This window comes from Arvicola amphibius, chromosome 3 (genome assembly GCF_903992535.2).
Source record: "Arvicola amphibius chromosome 3, mArvAmp1.2, whole genome shotgun sequence".
In the NCBI taxonomy this organism is placed as follows: domain Eukaryota; kingdom Metazoa; phylum Chordata; class Mammalia; order Rodentia; family Cricetidae; genus Arvicola; species Arvicola amphibius.
In genome coordinates this window covers 22799927-22826146 of record NC_052049.1, presented here as the reverse complement: position 1 = coordinate 22826146, position 26220 = coordinate 22799927, and the positions used below count along the sequence as shown (strand labels likewise).

At 40.8% G+C, this 26220-nt stretch overlaps 1 protein-coding gene across 1 annotated transcript in view; it reads left to right on the top strand.

Moving 5' to 3' along the window:
• The window catches only part of Adamts12 (ADAM metallopeptidase with thrombospondin type 1 motif 12), a 96107-nt gene that overhangs the window by 40524 nt on the left and 29363 nt on the right, over positions 1 to 26220 (top strand). Inside the window, exons 12-14 of the mRNA XM_038323557.1 lie at positions 3511 to 3637; positions 8666 to 8876; positions 23788 to 24891. Of these exons, the coding sequence (XP_038179485.1) occupies positions 3511 to 3637; positions 8666 to 8876; positions 23788 to 24891 (1442 nt within the window). The remainder of the gene's footprint in view (positions 1 to 3510; positions 3638 to 8665; positions 8877 to 23787; positions 24892 to 26220) is intronic.

Genomic DNA, 26220 nt, shown 5'->3' with positions numbered 1-26220 from the left:
AATCTAGCAGCATCCCTGAGGTCTTTTAGGGTGGCATCTCCCAAGGAGAAACGGCGGTTAGTTAAAATTGGAGAATGTGTTGTTGCATCCTGTTCAGACAAAACCTTTAAGACACTTTTTAATGTAAGACTTCACAGAGATAATAAAACTATTCATCAGGGCAGGGTTAGCCTATGCTAGCCGGTGAAGATGAACTACAGTTTACCACATGCATAAAGGAGGAAAGTGGAGACCTAGTAGCTTTTCAGTTGTACATCACCAACCCGGTGGCATATCTACTGGTCTCTTATTCTGCTGCTCTCCTAAGACCCATTGCTTTTCTTTTTAACCCTCTGTAGCCTGCAGAGATTAGGCCCTCTCTTATTTACAAGTCTCCAGTTTTCTTCTCTAATATTACAGCTGTGTGCAGTTTCTCAGGTGGTGCCATGCTTGGTCAGTGAGCTCCGTGAGATGCGGAAGGGCTGCTCTACCTGGTGGTTGTTAAGAGCTGTGGGACTTTTTAGGCTTTTCTGGTTTTCTTTGATTGTGCACTTCGCCTGACTTACATGTAGTGGCTACAGGTAGGGAGTCACAGTTGAGTTAGAAAAACAACTTTGCTTAATTTTGTGAATGGTTCCTTCACAGGGCAGAAACACCCTTGTTCCTATTATTCAACACTATCATTAAACACTCTTCAAGCATAGTCAATTCTTTCAGTTGAACAAATTTTCACACTTTTTCCCCCCAAAGTTTCCTCTAACATAACAGTTTATGAAATTATGTAACCATGTTCCTGGATTCCAGTGGGGAAAATGGTATTGGCTTTGAGACTCACTGATGGAATATGTAAGTGTGTTAACAATAACTAAGGATAAAATCAAGCATATTTATTTATGTCTAATCAGTAGCTGAAGTCAGTAATAAGTCAGTGAAGTTTCTGAGCTGGAAAAGGTAAATTGTGGAATTGAGGCTTCAATCATCTAAAGGAAGAAAATTGAATTATGGGGCATGGAAGCACGTTTGAGTGGGCTGGATAAATTAAAACCTCTCTATATCCCAGTCTCAGAGTGTGTGTTCAACCTTGGTCTTAAAACCTGCAGTAAGCAGAGTGTCTTCACAGGGAATTGATATCCCATGAATATATGTTATATATAACACATATAGTATATAGTAGTATACAGAGAGAGCATACTATCGTATGTATATACATACATATATATTATACTAGAGAGTGCTGTGGGAATAATTACACACATGCACGCGCGCACACACACACACACACACACACACACTAGTAGTGGTGGGATACAAGCTTTCTTTTACTGAGTTTAGTGTTGTAGTGAGTAGATATAGATTCATTGGTCAAAGAAAACAGAGCCAAAGGAGCTGGGGGAGTCAAGAAAATAAATGAGACCAATATTCCATGGGAACTGAAGTTGAAAGTTGGCAGAATAAGTTGTACTTATGAATAATATAAATGGTTATCCAATCCTCACCATTTCCTTTTTACTGCGGAGTTAGTATTACTTCTGTGTGCTGGTATCTATAAAATGCTTTCTAGTGGTAAATCTATCGATTCTCAAAATTGTTAGAATTTTACCTCATTAACATCATTTTATAGAGTACTAGGATTATAATTTATGTGATAATGTGAACTTTATCTTGTACTGATATTATCGTCACGAGTTGGTGTGAAGAAAGAGATCATATTTAGTACTTCAAAGGCTGAGTTGATACAACTTTGAGTCTGCTCTGATGGTGTTCTGAGTCACTGCTTGACTCCTCTTTGATCTTTTAAGTTTTGACACTTTGGAAATGCTGCACTCTTGTTTGCAAAGCTAAGTTGTTCAGCTGCAAAGTTCAGTTGTTTTATCTCAGTCATCCTAGAATGAATTTTTGATTAGAAACATCATGAATAAACTCACTGAATCACAGACTCTATTTTAAAAATCCCAATGTTACGTCGAGACTGTAACTAACTGCAGCCTTTTTGTTCATGAGTAACTTCACATTTCCTGCTTTCAGGGCACATTTCCTTTCAAGAGAACAAGTTGTAAAGTGTGGTTTACAACAGGTTTCAAGTCAAGGCCCAAGGCACTTAATTGGCATTCTATCACTAATATCCAGTAAGATTAGTATTTGCGAAGGGATTTGCAGTCTTCTGGAACCAGCAGTGTGTGTGTGTGTGTGTGTGTGCAGGCACATAGATGCCATTGTGGATAATTGGTGGTCAGAGAACACCCAACAGGAATCAGTTCTCTTGTAACTTGCTCTGGGCTCGGAAATCAGGCTCAAGCTGTCAGGCTTGGCTGTAAGCGCCCCCAGCCTGGTGAACCATCGCACGGGGCTGATTTCCACCTTAGAAGTTTCAGGTTAATGTCTTCAGATTAGAAATAATGCAGTGTTATGGCATCACACAGGTTAATTGGCATCCTTACTTAAGAAAATTTCTTTGGGGGCAGTGTCCAGTTTAAAAAGAAAAAAAAAAAAAAAGAACAAACGAGAAGCCATGGATTTTATTTTCATAGAAAAAAATCACGGTCATTTGGCTACAGTCTAAGCTCATGCTCTCTGAATTTACAATGTTACGTAATAGTAATTACTCTTAAAAGCATGACCCGATTCTAACCTCTCCACTAGAGTTGTTACATTCCCCATGGTAAAGCGAGCTGCCGCTGTTCCAAAATTGGATTCCAGACTGATGAGCATATCCCTGAAGAGTAATAGTCTAAGGGCTTAGTTTTCACTCTGAACTGCCAAGTTCATTATTGGAAAGGAGATAATGTCACCCAGAGAACCCAGCGGGAAACAGTTGTCAAACCGGAGCTCACTACTGTGGCTACTTTCACAGGCATGGGTAGGGTTTAGAGAAATCAAAGAAGGTAAATGATGCCCATGAACACTTGGAAGGGGAGGGGAGCAAGGCTACTCTCTCTAGACCAGAAGAATTAGGAGGAGCAGTTAAGACAAAAGATAGCGCCCCAATTTCTAGATCTCCAATGGAAATGACAATCGTCTGTAGGACCACTTCCACGAGCTCAGTGCAGGGACCTCGGAGGAACAGAGCAGGTCCAGAAGGAAGGAAGAACAAGAGGGCAAGACAGAAAGATGAAAGAAATCAGCAGAGCCCGTGCTCTGTAAACTTGAAAAGCTATGCTGAATTGGTCTTGACTGGAGAAGGGAAGAGAACTGGCACTCATTCAGTCTCTTTAGTATGAGAAATCACTCTCTATTTAATGTAGTGAGCGCCAGTACTTCATCATGCTAACAGATTGGTGAGACGGACATTTGTACAAGGCATTCAAAGGATGGAAAATTCTGTGTGGCCTCTCTGCTAGGAAGACTCAAGTGATTGCAGTGATTCACTAGAGGCCGGTTCAAATGTCTGGACGCTGGAACCATCTGGAAGCTCAATTTGGGCTGGAAGTATCAACGTCATTCTCTCTCCAGGGCCTCTCCAAAGGACATGGGCTTTTTGTACAATAACATTGGCATGGGTTCAGAATTCAACATGTGTGCTTCTTTCTCCAGGTATCCGCCGCCAGACTGCCCACTGTGTTAAGAAGGGCCATGGGATAGTGAGAGCGACCTTCTGTAACCCAGAAACACAGCCCAGTGGCAGACAGAAGAAGTGCTATGAGAAGGATTGTCCCCCCAGGTAACCCTTGATACCAGGCAGCTGGGCCTCTGTGCGTCCCCCACCCAGACAGCTGATTTAACAGGGCTCCCATGCTCCGTGGTAATTGTGGGCTGTATTGCTAAAGCAAAGCTGTGAATGGTTCTGTGGCTGTGCTGTCAGCCTGTGTGCAAGCTGTGGAAATGTTTTCTTTCCAGCGAGCAATTCTTCTTACAAAGCTGACGCACTGTATGTGTTTCTTTGCTAAGATTTAATTTCAAACTGTTGAAAATAATGTACACAGCATTCACCCAGAAGTTGATTAATTGTCGGGCTTAGTTTCCCAAGGGCACGTCCCCATTGAATCTAGAACGTTCTCATACTGGTACTCTGAACTGACCATGTCCACTCTTAGTTCATGCTTCCTCAAAGAGGGGACTTAGGAAACAGGCTGTTGTCCGGGCTGGGGCTGTGGTCCAGCACTTTGCCCAGGACTGTTCTCCCAGCTACCGTCCATAGATTCCCTCCTACCCCGGGGACTTTATCACGGACTAGCATTTCATCATCTCTTGGGTCTGAGAGAAGCATGCCAGAATACAGTAAACGATATTCTTTTCTCCTGATGTGCTTCTTAAGCAGAGCTTATAGGTGGAACTTTCGATCCACAGCAAAAGTTAGAAATGGTCCAGCTGCACGGCTTCCTCTCATGCAGACAGTCATCCAGCCATGGCAGTTAGAGAGGCAGGGACGATGTACTCACATGGTTGTCGGGTGCCAGACAGCTACTGTGCAATCCCAGCCAGAGCAAATGTGCCCTCCAGAGTCAGGTTTTCTCGGGACATGAAGTTCTCGTGCATCTTCCTCGGTCATCTGATTGCCATGATGTTTGAGAAGCTCACATTCATCACCCAGAACTGCCCCTTCTCCCTCCTAAAGGGGTTTCACTCTCTTTTTCTCGAGACAGTTTTTCTTCAGCAATGTTTCAGGCTTTACATCCAAATTCAGCATTTGTTGATCTTCCCCCAAGGAGTGTCCAAGACAGACGTTTTAAGAAAGATCTGATAAATGTGTCAAATTATCTAAACCTTAGAATAAATATATGGTGCAGACAACGATTCAAGACCAGAGCTGCCAAGAAAGCAATTTTTTGGAAGATCTGACTGCAGGGAGAGGTCATTTGTGTTCCTTCTCCCCAGTTGACTTCTCTTGACTCTGTTTTGTTGGCAAAGCAAAGTTCTGCAAGGTTACGGCTATGACCATGTCTATCCAGAGTATTCAATAAACATCACAGCTACTCATTCAACTCTGGCAGCTGTGTGGGTTTGCTGCATGAAAGAACAGCGTGGGACTTTCATCCTGGTTTCCCTCCATCAGCGCTTTTAAGTTTTCAGGCTGGATTACTCTGTTGTGCTGGATTTTCGCACGCGTGGTTATAGGTAATTTCCTGGAATTTCTGATCTCAGTTGTCTGAGAGTTAGTGAGATAATCTGGCTCATAGCAGTGAGAGCTACCCTACCGAGCACTGGAAAGAGGTTGAATAAATAAACAAACAAACAAACAAATAAATAAATAAACAAATAAATAAATAAGCAAGCTACAGATAAGAGAGGGGCTCAGAGGTTCCCTGTCAAAGTGGGACACCATCCAAACCATAGATAAGTATTCCAGGAAAACTAAGAGCTCTTTAAGTCATGCACAGTCTCTCTGTATCTGTCTGTGGCTTTGTCTATCTCTATCTTTCTCTATCTCTCTCACACACACTTTGACATAAACTTCTACATTATTTACAACTCATACAAAAACAACAGAGTCCATTATTTCAGGCAAAATTTACAGATGAAAGTTTATATCCATTTATTCGGCATTGAGAACACCAGTCGTTTCCAGTCCTGATGAGATAATTGACTGGGTGTTTATTACAAGGCCTTGGTTTCTTGGTCCTCCTTACAAGTGATTCAGACAGAGATAGTAACACTTTCCTAATGCTCCCCAAATGTTGATACCGTAATAATCTGTGATATAGGCGCAGTCTTTAGAATTTTTGCATTATAAAGGTGAGATGAGCTACCATTTAGTGATTAAAGAACACTACACACGATGTTTGCTCATTGACCCGTTGTGAGTCAGTTGTTATTAAAAAATCATTCAATGATACTTCTTAAAATAAAGTAGCACACCCTTTCTTTATTCAACAACATGACAAGCACGGGGACCACTACAATAGGAATTTACTGAGGAGAAGATCTTTTTCTTAGCACCAAACTTGATATTGACAAGTAGAAGTCTGTATCCGAGTATCAGGGTAAGGGTCAATGGATGGGGAGATACTAACAGAAAAAAGTAGGAGTAAAAAACTCTGGGGCTAAGCTGACCTGGCAGTATTCTTTCTCAAGAGATGTCGGGATGAACAGACATCACCTGGGGGACCATGGAGGCCCAAGAACCAAATCTGATATCAACAATAATTGCTAATTTGGGTGGACTTTCTTAAATGGACTTTACAGACTTCTCTGTTAAAAATGGACGGCACAAGGCAGTACCCAGCATTGAGCCAAGCAGAGTCTTGTCCTTGTGTGTGCTACCGAGAAGGAAAGAGTTATTTCATTTTACACTTTCACATCATGGCGCATCCTTCAAGAAACCAAGGCAGGAAACTGGAGGCAGGAACTGACGCAGGGGCCACGGAGGAGTCCTCATGACTGGATTCCGCACCATGGCTCACTTGATCATCCTGCTTTATTATATGGCTTGGGACCCCTTGCCCACGGATGGGGAACACTGTATTTGGGACCCTCCAACATCAACTGTTAATCAAGAAAATGCCCCCCACGCTTGCCCACAGGCCAATATGATGGAGGTCCCTCTCCCAGGTGACTATAGTTTATGTCATGCTAACAAGAACTAACCAACATCGGAGGATTAAGAGCCAGGGGGAAAGCTCGAGCCTGGAAGACCTTGGCAGGAAAACCAAAATGTAGACAGTTCTCATTTCAAGCTGACGAGATATGTTAGTCTTGCTTGTCACAGAATACCATAGACCTGGTAATTTATAAAGAGCAGAATTGTATTTCTAATTATTTTAGAAACTGAAATTCTAGGATCAAGGCATCAGCACTTGGTCTGGTGAGGCCCCTCTTGTTGCAGCTTCCCACATCAGCTGAGAGGATAGGATAAGAGAGATGCCACGTACCCGACACAGTAGAACAGTGAGGGAGAGCAAGCCTCCTCCAACAGGCACAGTGTTTAGTAGCGTTCATCCATGCATGAGTTCTCTGTCCGCGTGACCCAAACACTCCCGTTAGGCCTGATCTCCCAACACTGGTGCACTGGAGACTTAGTTTCTAACTCATGAACTTTAGGCAACAGATTTTAATCACAGCACGAGCACACGGTCACTCCTTGAGGACTATGGGGGACGCTCTAGAAAGGGAATACACAAAGGGCCATTATCACTCTGTTATAATACAACTGAAAGCCCTGTAGCAAGTAATTAGATAAATTAGGCTTTCAGTCAGCTCAGATTAGGGCCTTTCCAGAATGACATTTTATATATTCAGCAATCTGCCTTGCCTCCCTTGGAAATGTCAGAGGTAGGGCAAAGTAATTAGATTAATACAGTGGGCATTAATTTGCTTTCACATCACACTGTCAAGTATTATCTCTTTATCCATACGAAGCAACCAGAATTAAAGCCCAAAGAATAAATCGGTGATCTTAATTACATGCTAAGTGAAGAAACTAATAGAATCGAGAAAGAGCTTTCTTCTCCAAATCTTGAGATAAAATGTATGAGAACCAATACCCATACAAAAATAAAGAGTGGTAAATAAAAAATAACAGAACAGAACTTCATCATCTTCACGAATACTATCTTAAGGCCAGAAGGCCTCCTCCAGGTCAAGACTGCAGGGCTTCCCATAATGTGCTGTTTTCCTGTGAAAGATAGAAGTGTCTCCTTTAATTGCTCATGGGACCTTATATGGAAGAAGTGTGTGTCCACAGGCCAATGGTGAACCCCAGCTCCACCAGGAGAAGAGACTAATTCTGTTTTCTGTGCTGAAGAAGGTTTGCATCGTGATACAGAAGGAAGAAGTGAGAGGATTCCAATAGGGACCCCCGCTGTTTTCCACACTACTTCACTGTAGCCATTGGTTCCATTCTGGAACTTTCAATTAGTCACTCACAAACAAAGAACTTACCCATTAACTTGTCCTCAGAGAACCCAAAACATTGATTTACCTGACCGCTCAACTTCATAGGAACTGCTGAAATGGAAGAAATGATCTGATTTAAGTTATTTTTTTTCTTTGTCAAGTGAGTAAGTGAGACTATGAGCAAGCAGATTACAGAAGATCAGGGACAGCATGAAGGCAATGGTTCGATTTCACATCACCTAAATCATAAATGGGTGCGCTTACATCTGCCTCGCAGTAGCATAGAAAAACATTCAACTAAGAGCCAGGAGACATGGAGAAAGATTGGATATAATGAGTCCATGTCTACAGTCAAAATACCAATGCATCACCAATGATGCTAGGGAGTGGGGGTCTCTGTGCTCTTCACATTGCATGAAGTGGTATTTCATTCAATCCATGGTACTGATGAGGTTTCTATAGTAACCTCACTAAACAGATGACAAAGGGAAGCTTAAAGTTGGTCAAAGCTGCACAGCAGAACCTTGGACCTCAATTTCCTTGACTTAAAATACAAGCATTTATTCCCTTTAAAAGACAGCATTCTTTTAAAGTAAAATTTAAATTTTATGTGCATAAGTGATTTGCATTCTAGCATATATGTACAGCACTTCTGTGCCTTGTGTCCTTGGAGGTTAGAATATGGCATTAAGTCCTCTGGAACTGAAGTTACAGATAACTGTGAACTAGCATATGGGTGCTGATAATTGAACCCAGGTCACAGTGACCCTGTCTGCGGAAAACACCCACAGAGCCTGCATCATCTCCAGAAATCTGCCAGCTTTGTAACATAGGTCTGCCTAGTTTCTCTCCCGGTGCTTGGACGAATGTACATCTACTTTTGGTGATCTCCTTCTATATCCATGTCTGCCTGCAGGTGGTGGGCAGGGGAGTGGGAAGCCTGCTCGACAACATGTGGGCCCTATGGGGAGAAAAAGAGACCAGTGCTGTGCATCCAGACCATGGGCTCTGATGAGCAGGCTCTCCCAGCAACCGACTGCAAGCACCTGCTGAAGCCCAAGGCCCTGGTTTCCTGCAACAGAGACATTCTGTGTCCATCAGACTGGACGGTGGGCAACTGGAGTGAGGTAAGCTCTGAGGCTGAAGGGACGGTGGTGTTATCCCTGTTTCTTCAGCCTCTTAGTCATTCCTTCACATTGATTTGGCATAAAATTGCCTACTATATAGTATCCATTACATCTGACTTGCTTACCGCATTTCCTGTTTCCAGCCTTACAAGAGCATAGCCTCCCTCACTGAGTGGACAGCTATCTACCAGGGATCAGGTGAATCTCACTAATACAGGCTCATGGCAGCGAACCTATTCTTATTGTGATTTCCAATGACCTGTTATTAGGCTATTGTAACAAACCAAAGCCACATACACATACTACAGCCCCCAAAGCCAGTCTGTACAAGCAGTTGACAGTTCACTGCTGTAGTTAACTAAACCCAAAGGAGGGTTACTCTGGCGTCAAAATGGGAAATGCACTTGACTCAGAAACTGTTCAACACATCCATCTACTCGGCATGCATTTGGGGTATCTGTTAGCAGTTCAAAATCTCAAATTAGCATTGCATTTTCCGCAAATTAATTCATCTAATTCTGTGGCTATAATTAGAAATCAGAGGGCTTAAAGGTTATGTGTCACTGTGGAATCTGGGTCCATAAGTCCTTGCTGTGCCCCAAGGTGACAGGGGAGAGGCAAGTTCTTCTTTCTTTGGAGAAACCAGGTGTCTCTAAGGCCTTATTTCTGTTTCTCTGTGTGCATTTCTGTTAGGACCTAAGAAACAGCCAGACCGTCAATAACCTTTAGAAATGAACACACGAGAATTTTAAGAACAAAACTGATCTCACTGTATGTGATTTAAGAAAACCTGTTCGCACTTATTTATTGTACATGTGTCCACATGTGTCGTGACACACTAGTGCAGGACACAGAGCAACTGTGAGCAGCATCAGTTCTATATTTCCATCATGTAGGTTCCAGGGATCAAACTCAGGTCATTAAGTTTGGTAGCAAGCGCCTTGACAGCCCAAGGGCCCCTGTGCAGTGTCTTGAGATGCTGCAAGCTTCCTATAACAATGGTCAGAAATTTTCAAAGGCTTTCCAGAGGACTTATCTTGGGAAGTGGAAAATATTTGGCACAGGAGACATTATAGAAAAATAACTAGGCTGGGCAGTGGTGGTGCACACCTTTAATCCCAGTACTTGGGAGGCAGAGGCAGGTGAATACCTGTGAGTTCAAGGCCAGCCTGGTCTACAAGAGCTAGTTTCAGGACAGCTAGGATGTTACACAGGAAAACCCTGTCTCAAAAAACCAAAAAAGAAAGAAAGAAAGAAAGAAAGAAAGAAAGAAAGAAAGAAAGAAAGAAAGAAACATAATTAGAATGAACATTGATGATTAAATAAGCAATGTACTCAACTGAGATAGTTGTGTTTAAAATGTGTTTTATTATAAATAGATTTCTTGTATAGTTTATAAAGATGCTCTAAAAACATTATCTAAAGAAGGAGTCTTGATTTTGCATCAAGAAAATTACCATTTCTGAAGATGCTTATTTGAAAGCACAGTACTCATGTGAACTGAACATCTTCGATAACCTTCCAAGACAGCTTCCTTAATGTACAATCATAATGGGATCATTTAACTTCTAGTTCTGTGCAAGGTGTTCTAGTAGGTATGTGGGCTCAAGTAAAGAGCCAGAATTCATGGTCCTCAGAGTATGAAAACTTCCTATCAAATGGGAGACAAAGGAAAGCTGGGGCAGTAGAGGGGAGGTGTGCAGTAGAGAACGGCCATGGAGGGTGCATGTAATGATCATATGTCTAGCAGTTAATACAGTTGTATTATGTATTTGTGCACTGGTACATCTGCAAGTCAGAATATCCTCCCTGCTATTCTTGGGAAGGAGCAATCGTAGCATGTGTTTGGCCTGACCTATTCACCACCAGCCTAGACTGCTATAAATTACAATGTTGTCAAAAAAGGCTGAATGGGGTATTGTGATGGACCCATTAAATTTGTTTACCAAAAAATGTGTTGGCTGCATCCAAAACACTTAATAATTCTTGTCATGTAGAATTTGCTAATTGCCAGAATCCCAGGGCTTTCTCAAAAGACTGTAATTACAGATTTGGCTGAGGAGACCTTCCTGTGCCCATGTGTGCAGCACATAATAACCTGCCTTAGCTGGAGAGCAAGAGACCAAAGGAGTTGGCATGGGATGACAAGCGCGCTAGTGTCTGTGGTTCCCAAAACAGGTCATTGTGTAGCTGACTGACAGCGCATGTGGAATCCAGTTTCTAGCTTCCTCTTGCAGCGCTGAGCAGGAGTCAAGTTGGCACCTTCATTAGAAGAGGTAGGCAAAGTGCCTGTAGGTAAATCAGCATCCACAGATTCATTGGGAAGGTTTTCTTTCCTCCTTTGGTTGTCTGGATAACAACCCTCAATGAGCTTTGCTGAGATAGATAAAAACAAGTCTTTCACATTCTAACTATGCCAGGATACCTTGTGCAGTTTTATGTGTATATATTTTTATTAAAATTTTACTTACATATCTTATCTAACTGTCTTGCTTGAGTTATCCATAAGTATTTAATCACAAAAATAGTGTGTTTCTAATAGGCAATTGTAAAAATGTCATCAATCACATTTATTACTAACATCTCATAAAACAGTAAAGCGTTTATGGGATTGTGGAAGGCAGCTAGGTTGTTCTGTAATGTATAAAGATTTGCATATATAAAAAAGCAGCAGGCAGCAAACAAGGTCTCTTGTAGTTCTCAAACAAACATAATTTCATTTGGTATAATACCTAAATTATATCAAGATATACCCAATATATTTGTGGACAGCTCTGAATATCCTACAACCTAAGTTTTCATTCTGTAATTACCATGAACAAGTCTTAGTACATTTAAAAGAATTCCTCCTGCAGCCTCAGGGGTTAATCAGACAGCACAAACATATTTGTGATATTAAATTATATTACCTTGGTTTCATACATATGTGAAATTGTTGTTGTTGTTTGTTATTGTTTTGTTTTCTATGATGAACATATTTAAGTGACAATAGTAATTCCTAAAATAATTCCTTTTATAGTTTACATAGTCGGTGTTGTTTGTATGTGGGTAAGGATAAAATGTGATTTTATGGATAGAAAATGGAGTTCGTTTTATCTGTAGCCTTAAGGCTGCCAACTGTCAATACCTTAATCCAGTAATCCCCCCTGTAATCATGTGTTCACGTGCTGTGCAAACACTCAGAAGTCATTTTAAGAAATTCCCGTTTCCTAGTGAAGACTTTACTCCCTATAGGCTATATGTAATAAAATGACTAATAAAATATTAGAATATATCAATGCTACCACTGGGAAAAAAAAAAAAAGAAATAGACTCTTTTTCAATACCATATACTCTGATCAATTCCCCCTCTTCCTCAATTCCCCCCACATCCTTCTCACCTCCCCTCTCCCCAAATCTATACCCTTTCTCCTTAAAAGGCAATCAGGCACTTAAAAATAAAGTAAAATAAAAACAAACCAGAGTAGGACACAACAAACAGAACCATATATTTTGATCGTATTTTCCCTCCCCCAACTCCCAGATCCTCCCCACCTCCCTACCCAACCAACTCATGTTCTTGTTCTCTTTCTCTCCCCCAAATAATCATAAAACAAACAGCAAAGCTCAAAAACAAACAAAAATTCAGTAAGGCAAAAAAAAATACCAAAAGAAATCAAACAGCACACACAGAAAAATGTGGAGTGTGCTTTGGGTTGGCCAACTACTCTTGGGCGTAAGGCCTCGCCTGGAGTGTGATTAATATACCCAGATGCCCCATTGGGGAGAACTGATTTCCCTTTCCCAGCAGGAATCAATTGCACACAACAAGTGTGGGTCTTCCCCTTCTCAGTTCTGAGATTTTTGTCTGGTTTGAACCTAGGCAGATCTTGTGTGTGCTGCCTGTCTCTGGGAGTTCATACAGTTATCAGTCCCATTATGCCTTGAAGATCCTGTCATGTTGGAGCTCTCCACCACCTCTGGCTCTTACTACTTCCTCTTTGGCATATTGAACTTTTAGAGGAAGGATTTGATAAATACATTCCATTTAGGGCTGAGTGCTCTCACTCCGCACACTGCCCAGCTGCGGGTCTCTGAGTTAATTACTATCTACTGTAATAAGGCGATTCTCTGATGAGGGTTGAGTGATGCATTGATCTAGAGCATAGCAATATATCCATTAAGAATATTTTGTATAGTATATTTTGGTAATATTCTCTCCTATCCCCCATAAAAGTGATGATAATTGTATTTCTTGGCATACAGCACTGTCCTTGGAACTTTACCTTGCTGCCAACATTGTGTGAAGCAGAGAAGTGCTCTAGATTTACCTTGGTCTGCACTGAGCTGTGGATTTGCTTAAGTATGAGATAACTTGGCCAAAAGATCCCAAAACTGATAACCCCTAGTTTTCTGTTGAATGGTCCTCCCTGCAAAATCTGTGAGATACCCAAGCAAGGTTCCTCCATTAGTCTGTTATAAAGGGAAAGTAGGTTCCCTTACTTTATAGCAACAGTTAAGGCTTTTACACTTTCTCTAAGTATAGATGGATTCGTACTTCCAAGTTCTTGCTAGCACAGGTCCTAACAAAAGTGCTACAGATGGAAACACTGGCTCGGCATTTCGCACAGAGCAGAGGAATGGACACACCAGTGATGCCTCCTGTCATTTGCCAAGTGCTTTCCCTGACTATGCAGGCTATTTTGTTTAACCCTTAAAATAACTCTAACAGTTGATAGAAGTTCATTAACTTTCATTTTGCAACTTGAAAACTCAAAATATAAGTTGCTTCTTACACAAGAATTCAATAAATGATAAGTTGAAATTCACATCCATCTCTTATTTGAAGGCAATCTCTGAGTGGTAGAAGAGTAAAGATTTATTTTGGTCAATACTAGGTTCACTTTTAAACCACTTTCCTGTGTGTTTTATGTACGCTTTGCCTAAGTGAGCAGTTCCCTGCCTGTTTATTCAGCCTGGTTTTAATATGGGTTGACGGATGGCTGTTGCTGCTATTGATTTGGTTTAATATAGATGCATACACAGCAAAAATGGCATTTCTTTAAGCCACATGTAGGTGTAAAGAGTCTCTCTTCAGAAAAATTTTCAGTTATTTACAGTAAAAGGCTCTACACATTGTGGTGGTGAGATAAAAATTATGGTCATAACTAGGAACAGAGACCATGATCTAAGCTTGAATGAAACCCACATGGTTACTGGTTTGTGGTTTGCAGTGTAGCCCCAAGCATTAGGCACTTAAAACAACATAGTAGGTGCCACGTTCTTTCTAGGGGATAGATGAGGCACATGTCTTCTGCAAGAGGCATCCCTATGGCAAATAATTACCAAAGTTAAATGTGGGTTTCTGTCTGTTTTGCTGTGAAGCAAGGCCTCTCCTGATAAGCAAACAAAACTCCAAAACTTTTAAATTCATTTGAATATTAATTCTTGCTAGGTTACCCAAGCTAGATTCCGATTTTTGATCTTCTTACACCACCCTCTGGAGTATCTGGGAATAAGGTGTACCCTCACCACACTCACCTTTTGTCAGGATTTTAGTCTTGGATCCAAGATACAGAGAAAGGCTCATTCATAGACTCCGTGGAAAGTTGTGGCATCATTTTATATGGATGGATGGATGGATGGATGGATGGATGGATGGGTATATGGATGGATGGATGGGTATATGTATGTGTGTATGTATGTATGAATGGATGGATGGATGGATGGATGGGTATATGGATGGATGGGTATATGTATGTGTGTATGTATGTATGAATGAATGGATGGATGGATGGATGGATGGATGGATGGATGGATGGATGGGCAGATGAGTGTATGAATGGGTGCATGGGTAGATGGATGGATAGATAGGAAACCCCTTGAAACATCATGCAATTAATAAATGTGTCTATCTTTATGAATCTCAAACAAGAAAGGAATCAGAAAAGACCCCCAAAAACCCACGTAGACTCTGTACTGCATAAAGTCACAGTATGATCTTAGGTAATTATTTCACTTCATAGGCCTCAGTTTCAATAACTATAACCCAGTATAGTTATTCTCCTGTTAGAAAGGCTTCATAGGATGGTGATTTTCTAGTTTTTTCCTACCCTAGCAATCTCTAATTGTGTGATCTTGACCTAATATTAACTCTTTCCTCATTTCTATTATTGTAAGGATTGAATAAAATAAATCATGTAAATACTATATTGCCTAAAAAAATAGCGTGTGCCACTAAAGGATGTGCCACTATCTGACAGGACAAGGCTGGCTTTCTGGGTGGCGCTAGTTTTTCAATCTTTGTCCATCAGAGTATCCAGAGCCCCAAAGGAACTGACCTATGGTCATCTTAAATTACCCCATCCTTTCGCTCAGATCCACTTTCATTCATAAAGCATTATAAACATGCTTACATAGCACCTTCCAGTGTTTCAAAACTCCACACAAGGGCTTGAGACTTAAAAACAAACAAATGTGTTACTTTCAAAAAACTCAAAAGAATATTGGAAGTCAACCATGTGTATGTTAGTAACAAAACAGCCTCATTTTTCGGGTGAAGAAACTGCAGCATAGAGATGCTTAACCAACATGTTCGAGTCACACAGTTGCCAGGCGATGAAACAGCCTCTGAATGCAGGCAGCTACAGCTGATTCCACTCTGAGCAGTGCCATACATGCAAGAGTCTGCGAAATGAAGCAATATGGCAGATCCTATAATTCATAGGAAACACACTCTGTTTGGAAACAAGTTGAGAGTCATCTTTCTCACTTGGCTGGAATTCACGAAATACATAATGATTACTGAGATCTGAGTCTCTCAGAATGAAATGACTTTGTCTCACCAAATAATTGCAAAATCAAAAGGAAAAAAAAGTAAGTTCCCTAGAAATCTTTGAGCTCCCTTGGCTTGTAAATGAACCAGAACATCCTACCTTCATCTTCTCACAGTAGTCTTCCTGCAAGATGGTCCTCTGTTGAAAATTTCCCCTTGTATAAGAGCACTGATTATACAGGGTTGACACCCACTCTTAAAAAAAACTCATTTTATTTCAATTTTTTAAAAAAAAAACTGTCTCTAAATTAGATCACATTCTGAGATAGAAGCCAATTTGACTCTGATGTGTCTACTTTTAGAGAGGAGAAGGAACACATGTTAAATCATAACGTGTAATGTTTTAGTTTATGTTCAAACATAATTTTGGTATGCAGCCCACTCATTCACTTATAAATTCATAAGACATGAAGAAATGTTTTATGAACAAAATATTAGCTGTTTCTCACGAAGCCCCTTTGGCGTACAGGATAAGTTCCTGCTGTGTCTGTGCATGGACTCTCTCAGTGCCAACCTCTGTGCCACCACTGAGCTCCCCTGGCCCCTATGTACCTCGGGTGGGTAGAGTTGTTCAGCTTAGCAGCAGACCTCTTTCTCACAGGCTTTCTCCAGGCTTTAATCCAGGAGTGGTATCCAGGAAGGGCAGGATAACTCCCAGAGAGGACACAAATAGAATGAACAGCAAGCTACTTGCCTGGTACAGGGTTCAAAATTATAAGGTCGGGGCATATGATAATCATAGCTGAGATTTGTTGTGAGAATTCCGAAAGTACCAATTGAGATGCAGTTTAAGTATGTACCACACAGTTGCATTTATCTCATCTGAAGGGTTTGACATCTCCTGAGGAGATAAACACTGTTAGAAGGAACTCCAGGCTGAATACAAAGAGGCACTGTTTGTTCTGGCGGGTGAGAGAAAAGACAACTCCCTGTTTGGACTCAGTGTACTTTGTAGATAGCATCCTGCTGGCTACAACATGCCCTGCGCTAAGTCTGGCTAAGGAATGGCCACTGCAGGGCACTTGGAAGAGTAGGTATCTCCTGGGTAAGGAAGGTACATGTGGGTATACCAGAGAACACATGTGTCCATCACAAGCCTGGGTTTCCATGACTGAATTTTTGAGCTCTTTGGGAATGAAACCAATGGGTGATGATCATCTGGCTTTTCAAGCATAATCAAAAATCTGGAATCAAAGTTCTAGCTTTTAAAATGTTTACCACGAACCTCCAGCAGAGCAGGCCCAAACCAGTGACCTTTGTGGGACCAGGCCCAGGCTAGTGACCTCTGTGGGAACAGGCCACAGATAGAGACAGCCATGGGAACAGTCCCAAGCCAGCAACCTCCAACACAGCAGGCCCGATTCAGCAGCCTCCACAGGACCAGGCCCAAGCCAGCAATCTCCTCTCAAGCAGGCCCGAGCCAGTGACTTCCACAGGAGCAGACCTGAGCAAACTACCTTGGCAGTACCAGGCCTGAGCCAGTGTCCTTCATGGGAGCAGGCCTGAGCCAGCGACCTTTACAGAAGCTGGCCCGAGCAAGCATCCTCCATGGGAACAGGCCCAAACAACTTCTGGGAGTACAGAGTGACCTCCAGGAGCACCAAGGGACCTCTGGGAATGCCAAGTGACCTCCAGAGTGACTGGAAAGATGGCCCTGACTCCACATGAGGAACAATCATCTGAACCTTGCATCCACTGGCATCTGGAAGAGTGATTACCAGAGAAATGGCCACAACTACATCAATCAGAGGAATAGATGGATAGACAAGGTAAGAACACACTCAATACCACAAAGAGCAACACAACACCAACAGAAACTAGTGGCTCTAAAACAGAAAGACTTGAACACCTCAATACAGATGAAGCAGAAGTAAGTGACCTAAAAAATAACTTTAGGAGAACGTTTGAGGCCCTTAAGGAGGAAATGAAAAATTCTCTCAAAGAAATGGAGGAAAAGACAAACAAAAAATTAGTATAAATCAACAAATCCCTTAAAGAAAACCAAGAAAAAGGCTATCAAACAGGTGAAAGAAATGATTCAAGGCTTGAAAACTAAAATAGAGACAATAAAGAAAAGAAAAACCAAGGGAATTCTGGAAACAGAAAATATGGGAACCACAAATGCAGGCAAAAACACCAGAATAAAAGAGATGGAAGAGAGAAGCTCAAACATTGAAGATATATTAGAGAAAATAGACTCATCGGTCAAAGAAAATGTTAAATCCAAAAAAAAGCTTAACCAAAATATCCAGGAAATATGGGACACCATGAAAAGACCAAACCCAAGAATAATAGGAATAGAAGAAGGAAAAGAAGTCCAACTTAAAAGCACAGAAAACATATTCAACAAAATCATGGAAGAAACTTTCCCAACCTAAAGAAAGCAATGCATATGAAGACACAAGAAACTTATAGAAAACTAAATAGACTGGACCAAAAAAAAGTCCCCTTGCCACATAATAATCAAAATGCTAAACATAAAGAATTAAGAAAGAGTATTAAGAACTACAAAGGAAAATGCCAAGTAACATATAAAGGAAGACCTTTCAGAATTACACCTGATTTCTCAATGGAAGCAATGATAGCCAGAAGTCCTGGTCAAGCATTATGCAGACATTAAGAGACCACAGATGCCAGCCCAGCAAAACTTACAATCACCATAGATGAACAAAACTTACAATCACCATAGATGAACAAAGCAAGATATTTCATGACAGAACGAGATTTAACCAATACCTTGTCCCAAACCCAGCCATACACAAAGTACTAGAAGAAAAACTCCAACCCATGGAATTTAGCTATATCCACAACATGGATAATAGATGATCTCACAGAAGCAAATCCCAAAGAAGAGGAAAACATATACAGTAACATCACCAACAGCAAAAACCAAAATAACAGGAACTAGCAATCACTGGTCTTTAATATCCCTTAATATAAATGGATTCAACTCACCTATAAAAAGACACAGGCTAACAGCTTGGATAAGAAAATAGAATTCATTTTTCTGCTACATACAAGAAACACACATCAACCTCAAAGACAGACATCACCTCAGGGTGAAGGGTTGGAAAAAAAAATTCCAATCAAATGGACGTAAAAAATAAGCTATCCTAGTATCTAACAAAATAGCCTTCAAACTAGAATCAATCAAAAGAGACAAACATTTCACATGTGTCACAGGAAAAAATCCATCAAGAGGAAATCTCAATACTGGACATCTATGCCCTGGATACAAGGGCACCCCCATATGTAAGGTTTAAGCTGTTAAAGCTTTAAATCACATATTAAACCCCACACACTAATAGTGAGAGACTTCAACACTCCACTCTCACCACTGGACAGGTCAGTCAGACAGAAATTTAATATAGAAATAAAGGAACTAACAGATGTTATGATTCAAATGGACTTAACAGACATCTATAGAATATTCCATCCAAGCATAAAAGAATATACCTTCTTCTCAGCACCTCATGGAACCTTCTCAAAAATTGACCACATACTAGGTAGCAAAGCAAACCTCAACAGATAACAAAAAAATTGAATAGCCCCATGTATCTTATCAGATCACCATGGTTTAAAACTAGAAGTCAACAGCAATACTAATTACAGAAAGCCCACAAACACATGGAAATTAATCAATGCTCACCTGAGTCACCAATAGGTCAAGGAGAAATAAAGGAAGAAATTAAAGACTTTGTAAAAATTCAATGGAAACAGCCACAAAACATACCTAAATTTATGGGACACAATGAAAACAGTGTTAAGAGCAAAGTTCATAGCCCTAAATGCCTACATAAAGAAGCTGGAAAAATCCCATGCTAGTGAATTAACAGAACATTTGAAAACTTTAGAACAAAAAGAAGCAAACTCATCAAGGAGAACTAGGTGGCAGGAAATAATTAAATTGAGAGCTGAAATCAACAATATAGACAAAACTTTATTCCAGCAAAATTTTTCACAGACCTCGAAAGAACGGTACTCAACTTCATATGGAAAAGCAAAAATCCCAAGATAGCCAAAACAATCCTGTAAAATAAAGGAACTTCTGGAGGTATCACAATTCCTGACTTCAAACTCTACTACAAAGCTACCATACTGAAAACAGCCTGGTATTGGCATAAAAACAGACAGGAGGACCAACCGAATCGAAGACCCGGATATTAATCCATAAATCTTCGAACACCTGATTTTTGACAAAAAAGAAAAAAAATCAAATGGAAAAAAGAAAGCATATTTAACAAATGGTGCGGGCATAACTGGATATCAACATGTAGAAGAATGAAAATAGATCCTTATCTATCACCATGTACAAAACTCAAATCCAAATGGATGGAAGACCTCAACATAAAACCGACCACACTGAACCTCATAGAAGAGAAAGAGGGAAATACACTTGAACGTATTGGCACAAGAGATCACTTCCTAAATATAACCCCATTAGCACAGACATTGAGAGAAACAATTTCTAAATGGGACTTCCTGAAACTGGGAAGCTTCTGTAAAGCAAATAACACAGTCAACAAGACAAAATGACAGCCTAAAGAATGGAAAAATATCTTCACCAACCCCACATCAGACAGAGGGCTGATCTCCAAAATATACAAAGAACTCAAGAAATTCGTCATAAAAAATAATTCAATAAGAAATGGGGTACAGACCTAAGCAGAGAACTCTCAACAGATGGATCTAAAATGTCTGAAAGACACTTAAGGAAATGCTCAACATCCTTAGCCATCAGAGAGATGCAAATCAAAACAACTCTGAGATTCCATGTATACCTGTCAGAATGGCCAAAATCAAAAACACTGATAACAGCCTATTCTGGAAAGGATTTGGGATAAAGGGAACACTCCTGCATTGCTGCAAACTGGTACAACCCCTTTGGATGTCAGTGTGGTGATTTCTCAGAAAATTAGGAAACAGCCTTTTTCAAGACCCAGTAATACCACTTTTGGGTATATAACCAAAGGATGCTCAATCGTACCACAAGGACATGTGCTCAACTATGTTCATAGCAGCTTTGTTTGTCATAGCAGAATCTGGAAACAACCTAAATGCCCCCTGATTGACAAATGGATAAAGAAAATGTGGTATACAATGGAGTACTACACCATGAAAAAAAAATGACATCTTGAAATTTGCAGGCAAATGGATGGATCTAGAAAACATCATATTGAGTGAGGTAATCCAGACTCAGAAAGACAAAAATGTACTCACTCACAAGTGGCTATTAGTCATAAAGCAAAGAGAAACCAGCCAACAATTCACAATCCCAGAGAACCTAAACAACAAAGAAGACCCTAAGAGAGACATACATGGATCTAATCTACATTATGGAAGAAGAAAAAGACAAGATCTCCTGAGTAAATTTGGAGCATGGGGACCTTGGGAGAACATAGGAGGGGATTTGGAAGGAAGGGAATGGAGTAGAGAAAACATATAGCTCAATAAAAGCAATAAAAAAATGTTCACCACTTAGCCTGGCAGTGGTGGCGCACGCCTTTAATCCCAGCACTCGGGAGGAAGAGGCAGGCGGATCTCTGAGTTCGAGGCCAGCCTGGTCTACAAGAGCTAGTTCCAGGACAGGCTCTAGAAACTACAGGGAAACCCTCTCTCGAAAAAAAAAAATCAAAAAAAAAATGTTCATCACTATTCTATTTTTTACATATTGATTTTGATATTTTAAGATGGAATAGACCAAAAATGCACGTGCTTGTGTTTGATTGAAACAAAATAGAGTAAGAGATTTTTTTCACCCCAATAGTACTTAAGGAAGCAAGGACCTTAAGCTAAAAAACTATCCTTAAGTATATAGGTGACAATTTTTTGCAGTTATTTCTTTTTCCCATAATTTAATATGGTGAAAACAGAGCACACACACTTCAACAGGTTTTTTTTTTCAGTTAAAAAAAATGAAGTGCATTTTGCATTTTCAAACCCACACACACATTAGAACTCTTCTTCCAAGCCAAAATAACTCATAAGCTTAGGGATGACACAGAAGAATCCCCTTATGTTGTTAGATATTCTAATGGTTGTTGGAAAGAAAAACTGCAAGAGGGACCACATGCTCTTTAGACCACTTGGCATTAGCTTTGTTTGTGAATCCACGCTAGAAGCAAAGCCAGCCTGTGGGGGAATGTATTCAGGAAACTTACTTTGTTGTAGTTATAAATTTTTACTAAATAAAGATTTGAAAATCCAAGGCGATGAGAGATGACTAAATTGAATAGTCCATGAAGTGTCTTCATATTTAAAAATGGCAGAAATCTGAGACAAAGCAGAAAAATAAATACCTCCAACTTGCTCTTTTTAGGCTCCCTGTGAAGAATAGAAGGGGCCACAGAGGCTGCAGAAGAAGATAATATTTCCTAAGTGACAGCCTCCTCGTGGGTGGGAAATAGCATGTGTTTCCTGTGTAAAAAGCAGATCCCACCATATATTAGCACTGGAGCTGCTGGCCAGTCCTGGGTCTAGGCATTTGAGTCCCTTACTAACAGCACCCTGAACCCCAGTCTGTTCCTGGCACTGCCTTGGCTCTCCAGTCTCCTGCATCCAAAGGTGCTTCTTGTCTCCAAACAAGCTGACTCCCCGGAGCTATTATGCATCCTGAGGGATTGTGCTCGATTGAAACAAAAAAAAAAAAAAAAAAAAAAAAAGAGGAGACTTTTACACCTATAGGACTTGAGGAAGCAAGGAACTTAAGCTTTAAAGAATGCATAAGCCTATAGGTTACAATTTCCCCATTCCTGTTTTTCCCCCACCAAATAAAACAAACTCTTAGCAAATACATACAGTGATCAAATATCTTAAGAAACACCCAGCCTTTCGGTTATTCTTCTAACATCAAAAGTGGGCAGCCCACTAAGCAAAGTCTATGGGTCTGTGTTGCCCTGGGCTTTGGTGCAAAAAAAGAAAGCATGCTAAATACACCTGACTTTTACAGAGGCTGACCTGCAGCCTTGCAAGTGAGCTCTGGAGCCTTTGGCTCCTCTCTTGCAGAGGGAGAAAGAATCACCCCTGCCTTGTAAATCTTGCAGAAATGTTGCAAATATCACACAGAATAATGGCTATGAGGCTCTGTGAAATCCATGGAGTAGTGTGCAGGCATACCCTGAAGAAATCTTCTGTGACTTCAAGGACACAAGATAGAGAATATCAATCAGTGTAAAATGGACAACAAAGGGACCCGAGTAGCCTATGTTCCTGTACTGGCTACTTGTTGGTTGAAAACAAAATATGTCGTTAGGAAAAGTAAAAATGAAGCAGTTTGGTAAAAGTATGGACCTTTCAAAGTACATCATTTTCCTGTTACATAAAAACTATGTATGCTTAACAGCTGTGGAGCTGGATGAAACAGGTTTTACACTAAACTCTGAGGATGGAGCGTCCTGTCCAAATCCCCACAAAGGCGATAAAGATACTTTTCCTTCAGCAAACCTTCAGAAATGTGAAACGAAACTTGGGCGGGAGATATGCCACATTCTCAGTGTGCGAATTAATGTCACACTGATGGAAGGACCTCATTCTTTGAGAAAGGATATTGTGTACCTTTGATTAACTTCTCATTTTTCAAGTTCAGAAAAAAAAAACTTAGAACATAAGTGTATTTGAGAATGGTGATTATCTTTTCATGTAATCCTATCTGCCATAGATAAATGATTGTGACACCTGGGAGACACTATATGAATTCTAATCATTATTTTCTAAATATAAAAGCTTTGATATAGCTCGTTTAGTACAATCCTGAGAATCTGAGAACATGTTGTTTTTATTTAATAGCATCGTAGCCCTGAGAAAGAAGTGATAATCTCCACTGCTCTTAAAGAGACCCTGTGAATGATGTAGCTCATTGCACTCTTTGTAGATTGTAGTGCCCAGGCTTTACAACCCAAAGAGCCCTCAGTTTGCCTGTATCATGGTTTTTGTTCAGTCTGGTCAGGGGATGGCTGATCCCCAGGAGACGTTGTAAACCTAAAAGCAAAGAAGCCAAATGGAGATAGAACATTAGTTGCACGATTCATCACCACTGGGCACGACCATAGAAGAAAGGCATCTTTTCCCACTAAACTAATGCCTGTCTCTCTTCTCCAGTGCTCTGTTTCCTGTGGTGGTGGAGTGCGGACGCGCAGCGTCACGTGTGCCAAGAACCATAACGAACCTTGTGACAAGACACGGAAACCCAACAGCCGAGCTCTGTGTGGCCTCCAGCAGTGCCCATCCAGCCGCAGAGTTCTGAAACTCAAGAAAGATGTAGGTCCCGGTGGAAAAAACCAACCAGTATCAGAGGACGACCCCTTCAGACCCATCCCGGCACCTACGTCCAGCCCCACGCCACCGTCCACATCCACGGTGCCTGAGTCTGTCAGCAGAAGCACCACAGCAATCAGCAGCCAGGGCCCCACTCTAGCACCTGAAGAACCAGATGAGAGAGCATGGCAGAAGAGTTCAACCCAAACTAAAGACGACTCCTACTTCCCTACTTCCTCTGGAAGCCCTTCCCAGGCCCCCCTCACGTCCTGGTCTATGAGTATCCAACCCGATGATGAAAATGTTTCTAGTTCAGCTATAGGTCCTACTTCAGAGGGTGACTTTGGGACAACCACAAGTGATTCTGGCTTGTCATCTAGCAACGCTGTGACTTGGCAAGTAACTCCATTTTATGCTACCTCGACCCCAGATCCAGAAGTGGAGATACACAGCGGCTCAGGGGAAGACAGTGACCAGTCTATGAACAAGGATGAAAACCCCTCTGTGATATGGAACAAAGTCAGAGCACCTGAACATGAGTCGCCCGTGGAGAGGAAGGCAGAAATACCACTTGAACCTCCACCAACATCTTATGTCAGCGAAGGGACCTCATGGCCTCCCTTCAGTACGATGACGGAAGGCTTGCTACCTGACTGGTCCCTTAAAAATGAGACACCTAGAGCTGATGGGGTAATCACTGAAAAACCAAGAAACATTTCACTCCCTCTTGGAGGAGGCCACCAGCCAACACCTTCAGAAAAGCTAGAAAACCATGGCCACTTGGCATTGCCAAATGATACAAATCCAGCCCAAGGCTCTGGTCCTGTCCTGACTGAGGAAGATGCATCTAGTCTGATTGCTGAGGGATTTCTGCTAAATGCTTCCAACTACAAGCCGCTGATGAAGGACCACAGCCCTGCATACTGGATTGTCGGAAACTGGAGTAAAGTAAGAGATCCAGATTCCTTTTCCGGGCCTGATTCTATATGGAAAATATCTAGAATGGTATATTGCACAAATTCTGAAATGAACTTACATAAAAATGTTGTCTAATTGGGCATGGAGGCACGCTTTATAGTCCTAGCTCTTGTGAGGCTGAGAGGGGTGGATTGTGAGTTGAATGCCAACCTGGGCGGCAGGGCAGATTTGAAAGCCAGCTTAGTTACATAAGATCTGATGAAAGAAAAAGAAAGAATGCAAAGAATAGAAAAGGAGGAGGGAGGATAGGTGTGAGCATGGAGAATCCAGTCTCTTCCTGTACCTGGTGCTCAAGTTGCAGGCTGATAAGCCTAGGATGGAGATTTCTGGTGTCCCTTCCAGCTGTGCATTTCAGAGGTCTCTGATGAGGGACAGCTGTAAGGACCTGTCCTCACATTCCACCAGACGGCTAATGCTCAGACTTTGTTTGAACTTATGACGTAATCATAATTGGAATGGAAATCTGAGACAAACTTTCTAAAAGAATTATAGAGCTTACTATGTCAACAATTTTTTATATCCAAGTACAAATATTCTATTCTAGGATCAAGGGATCAATATCTTTTGATTTTTAGATGAATACTTAGTATCTTTTATTTGTGTGGTCAAAACAAGCTTGAGAGGAAATATCTACCAAAAGGTCCCTTTTCTACCTATGAAACACTTAAACTGCTTTATTAATATATAATTACATATCACAAACATTACCTGACTATTGACAGAACTAGGCACCCACTTCATTATCTAATTATTTTCTTTGAGTGGCCTCTTTAAAACATTCACTATATCTAAGAATAAATAAACATTATAGTAAAATTTTGGACCCTATTTTCATGCTTTAGATATTTGACTAAATATTTGTTTGCTTGTTTGTTTTATTTCTACAATTAGTAACATCCTTCTGAGGCACCAAAATAATTTTTTATCTATTTTACCTATTTCAATTTTTGAAATTCAATAAAAGTTTGGTATGTGAACTTATAAAATAATGTAATCACAGATTCAAATAATTCAGTTTTTTTAACAACTTATGTCTTATTTTCTTTTCTAGAGGGAGCCAAGCAGAGCAGTTAATTATGAATATCTAGTACATAATAAGAACAAAAATATAGAAACAGCAGTTTACAAGGCATGCTAATTTCTAGGACACTCATGTATGGTCTCTTATTGTTTTCCCTTTGTCTGTCCTAGATAGTGGATGCTGTCCATTCAATATATGCTGATTTACAAATAGGAAGCATACGATGCTAAAGACCTCATGTGATGATGAACTGTCTTTTTCACTCTAACCTCCTGTCT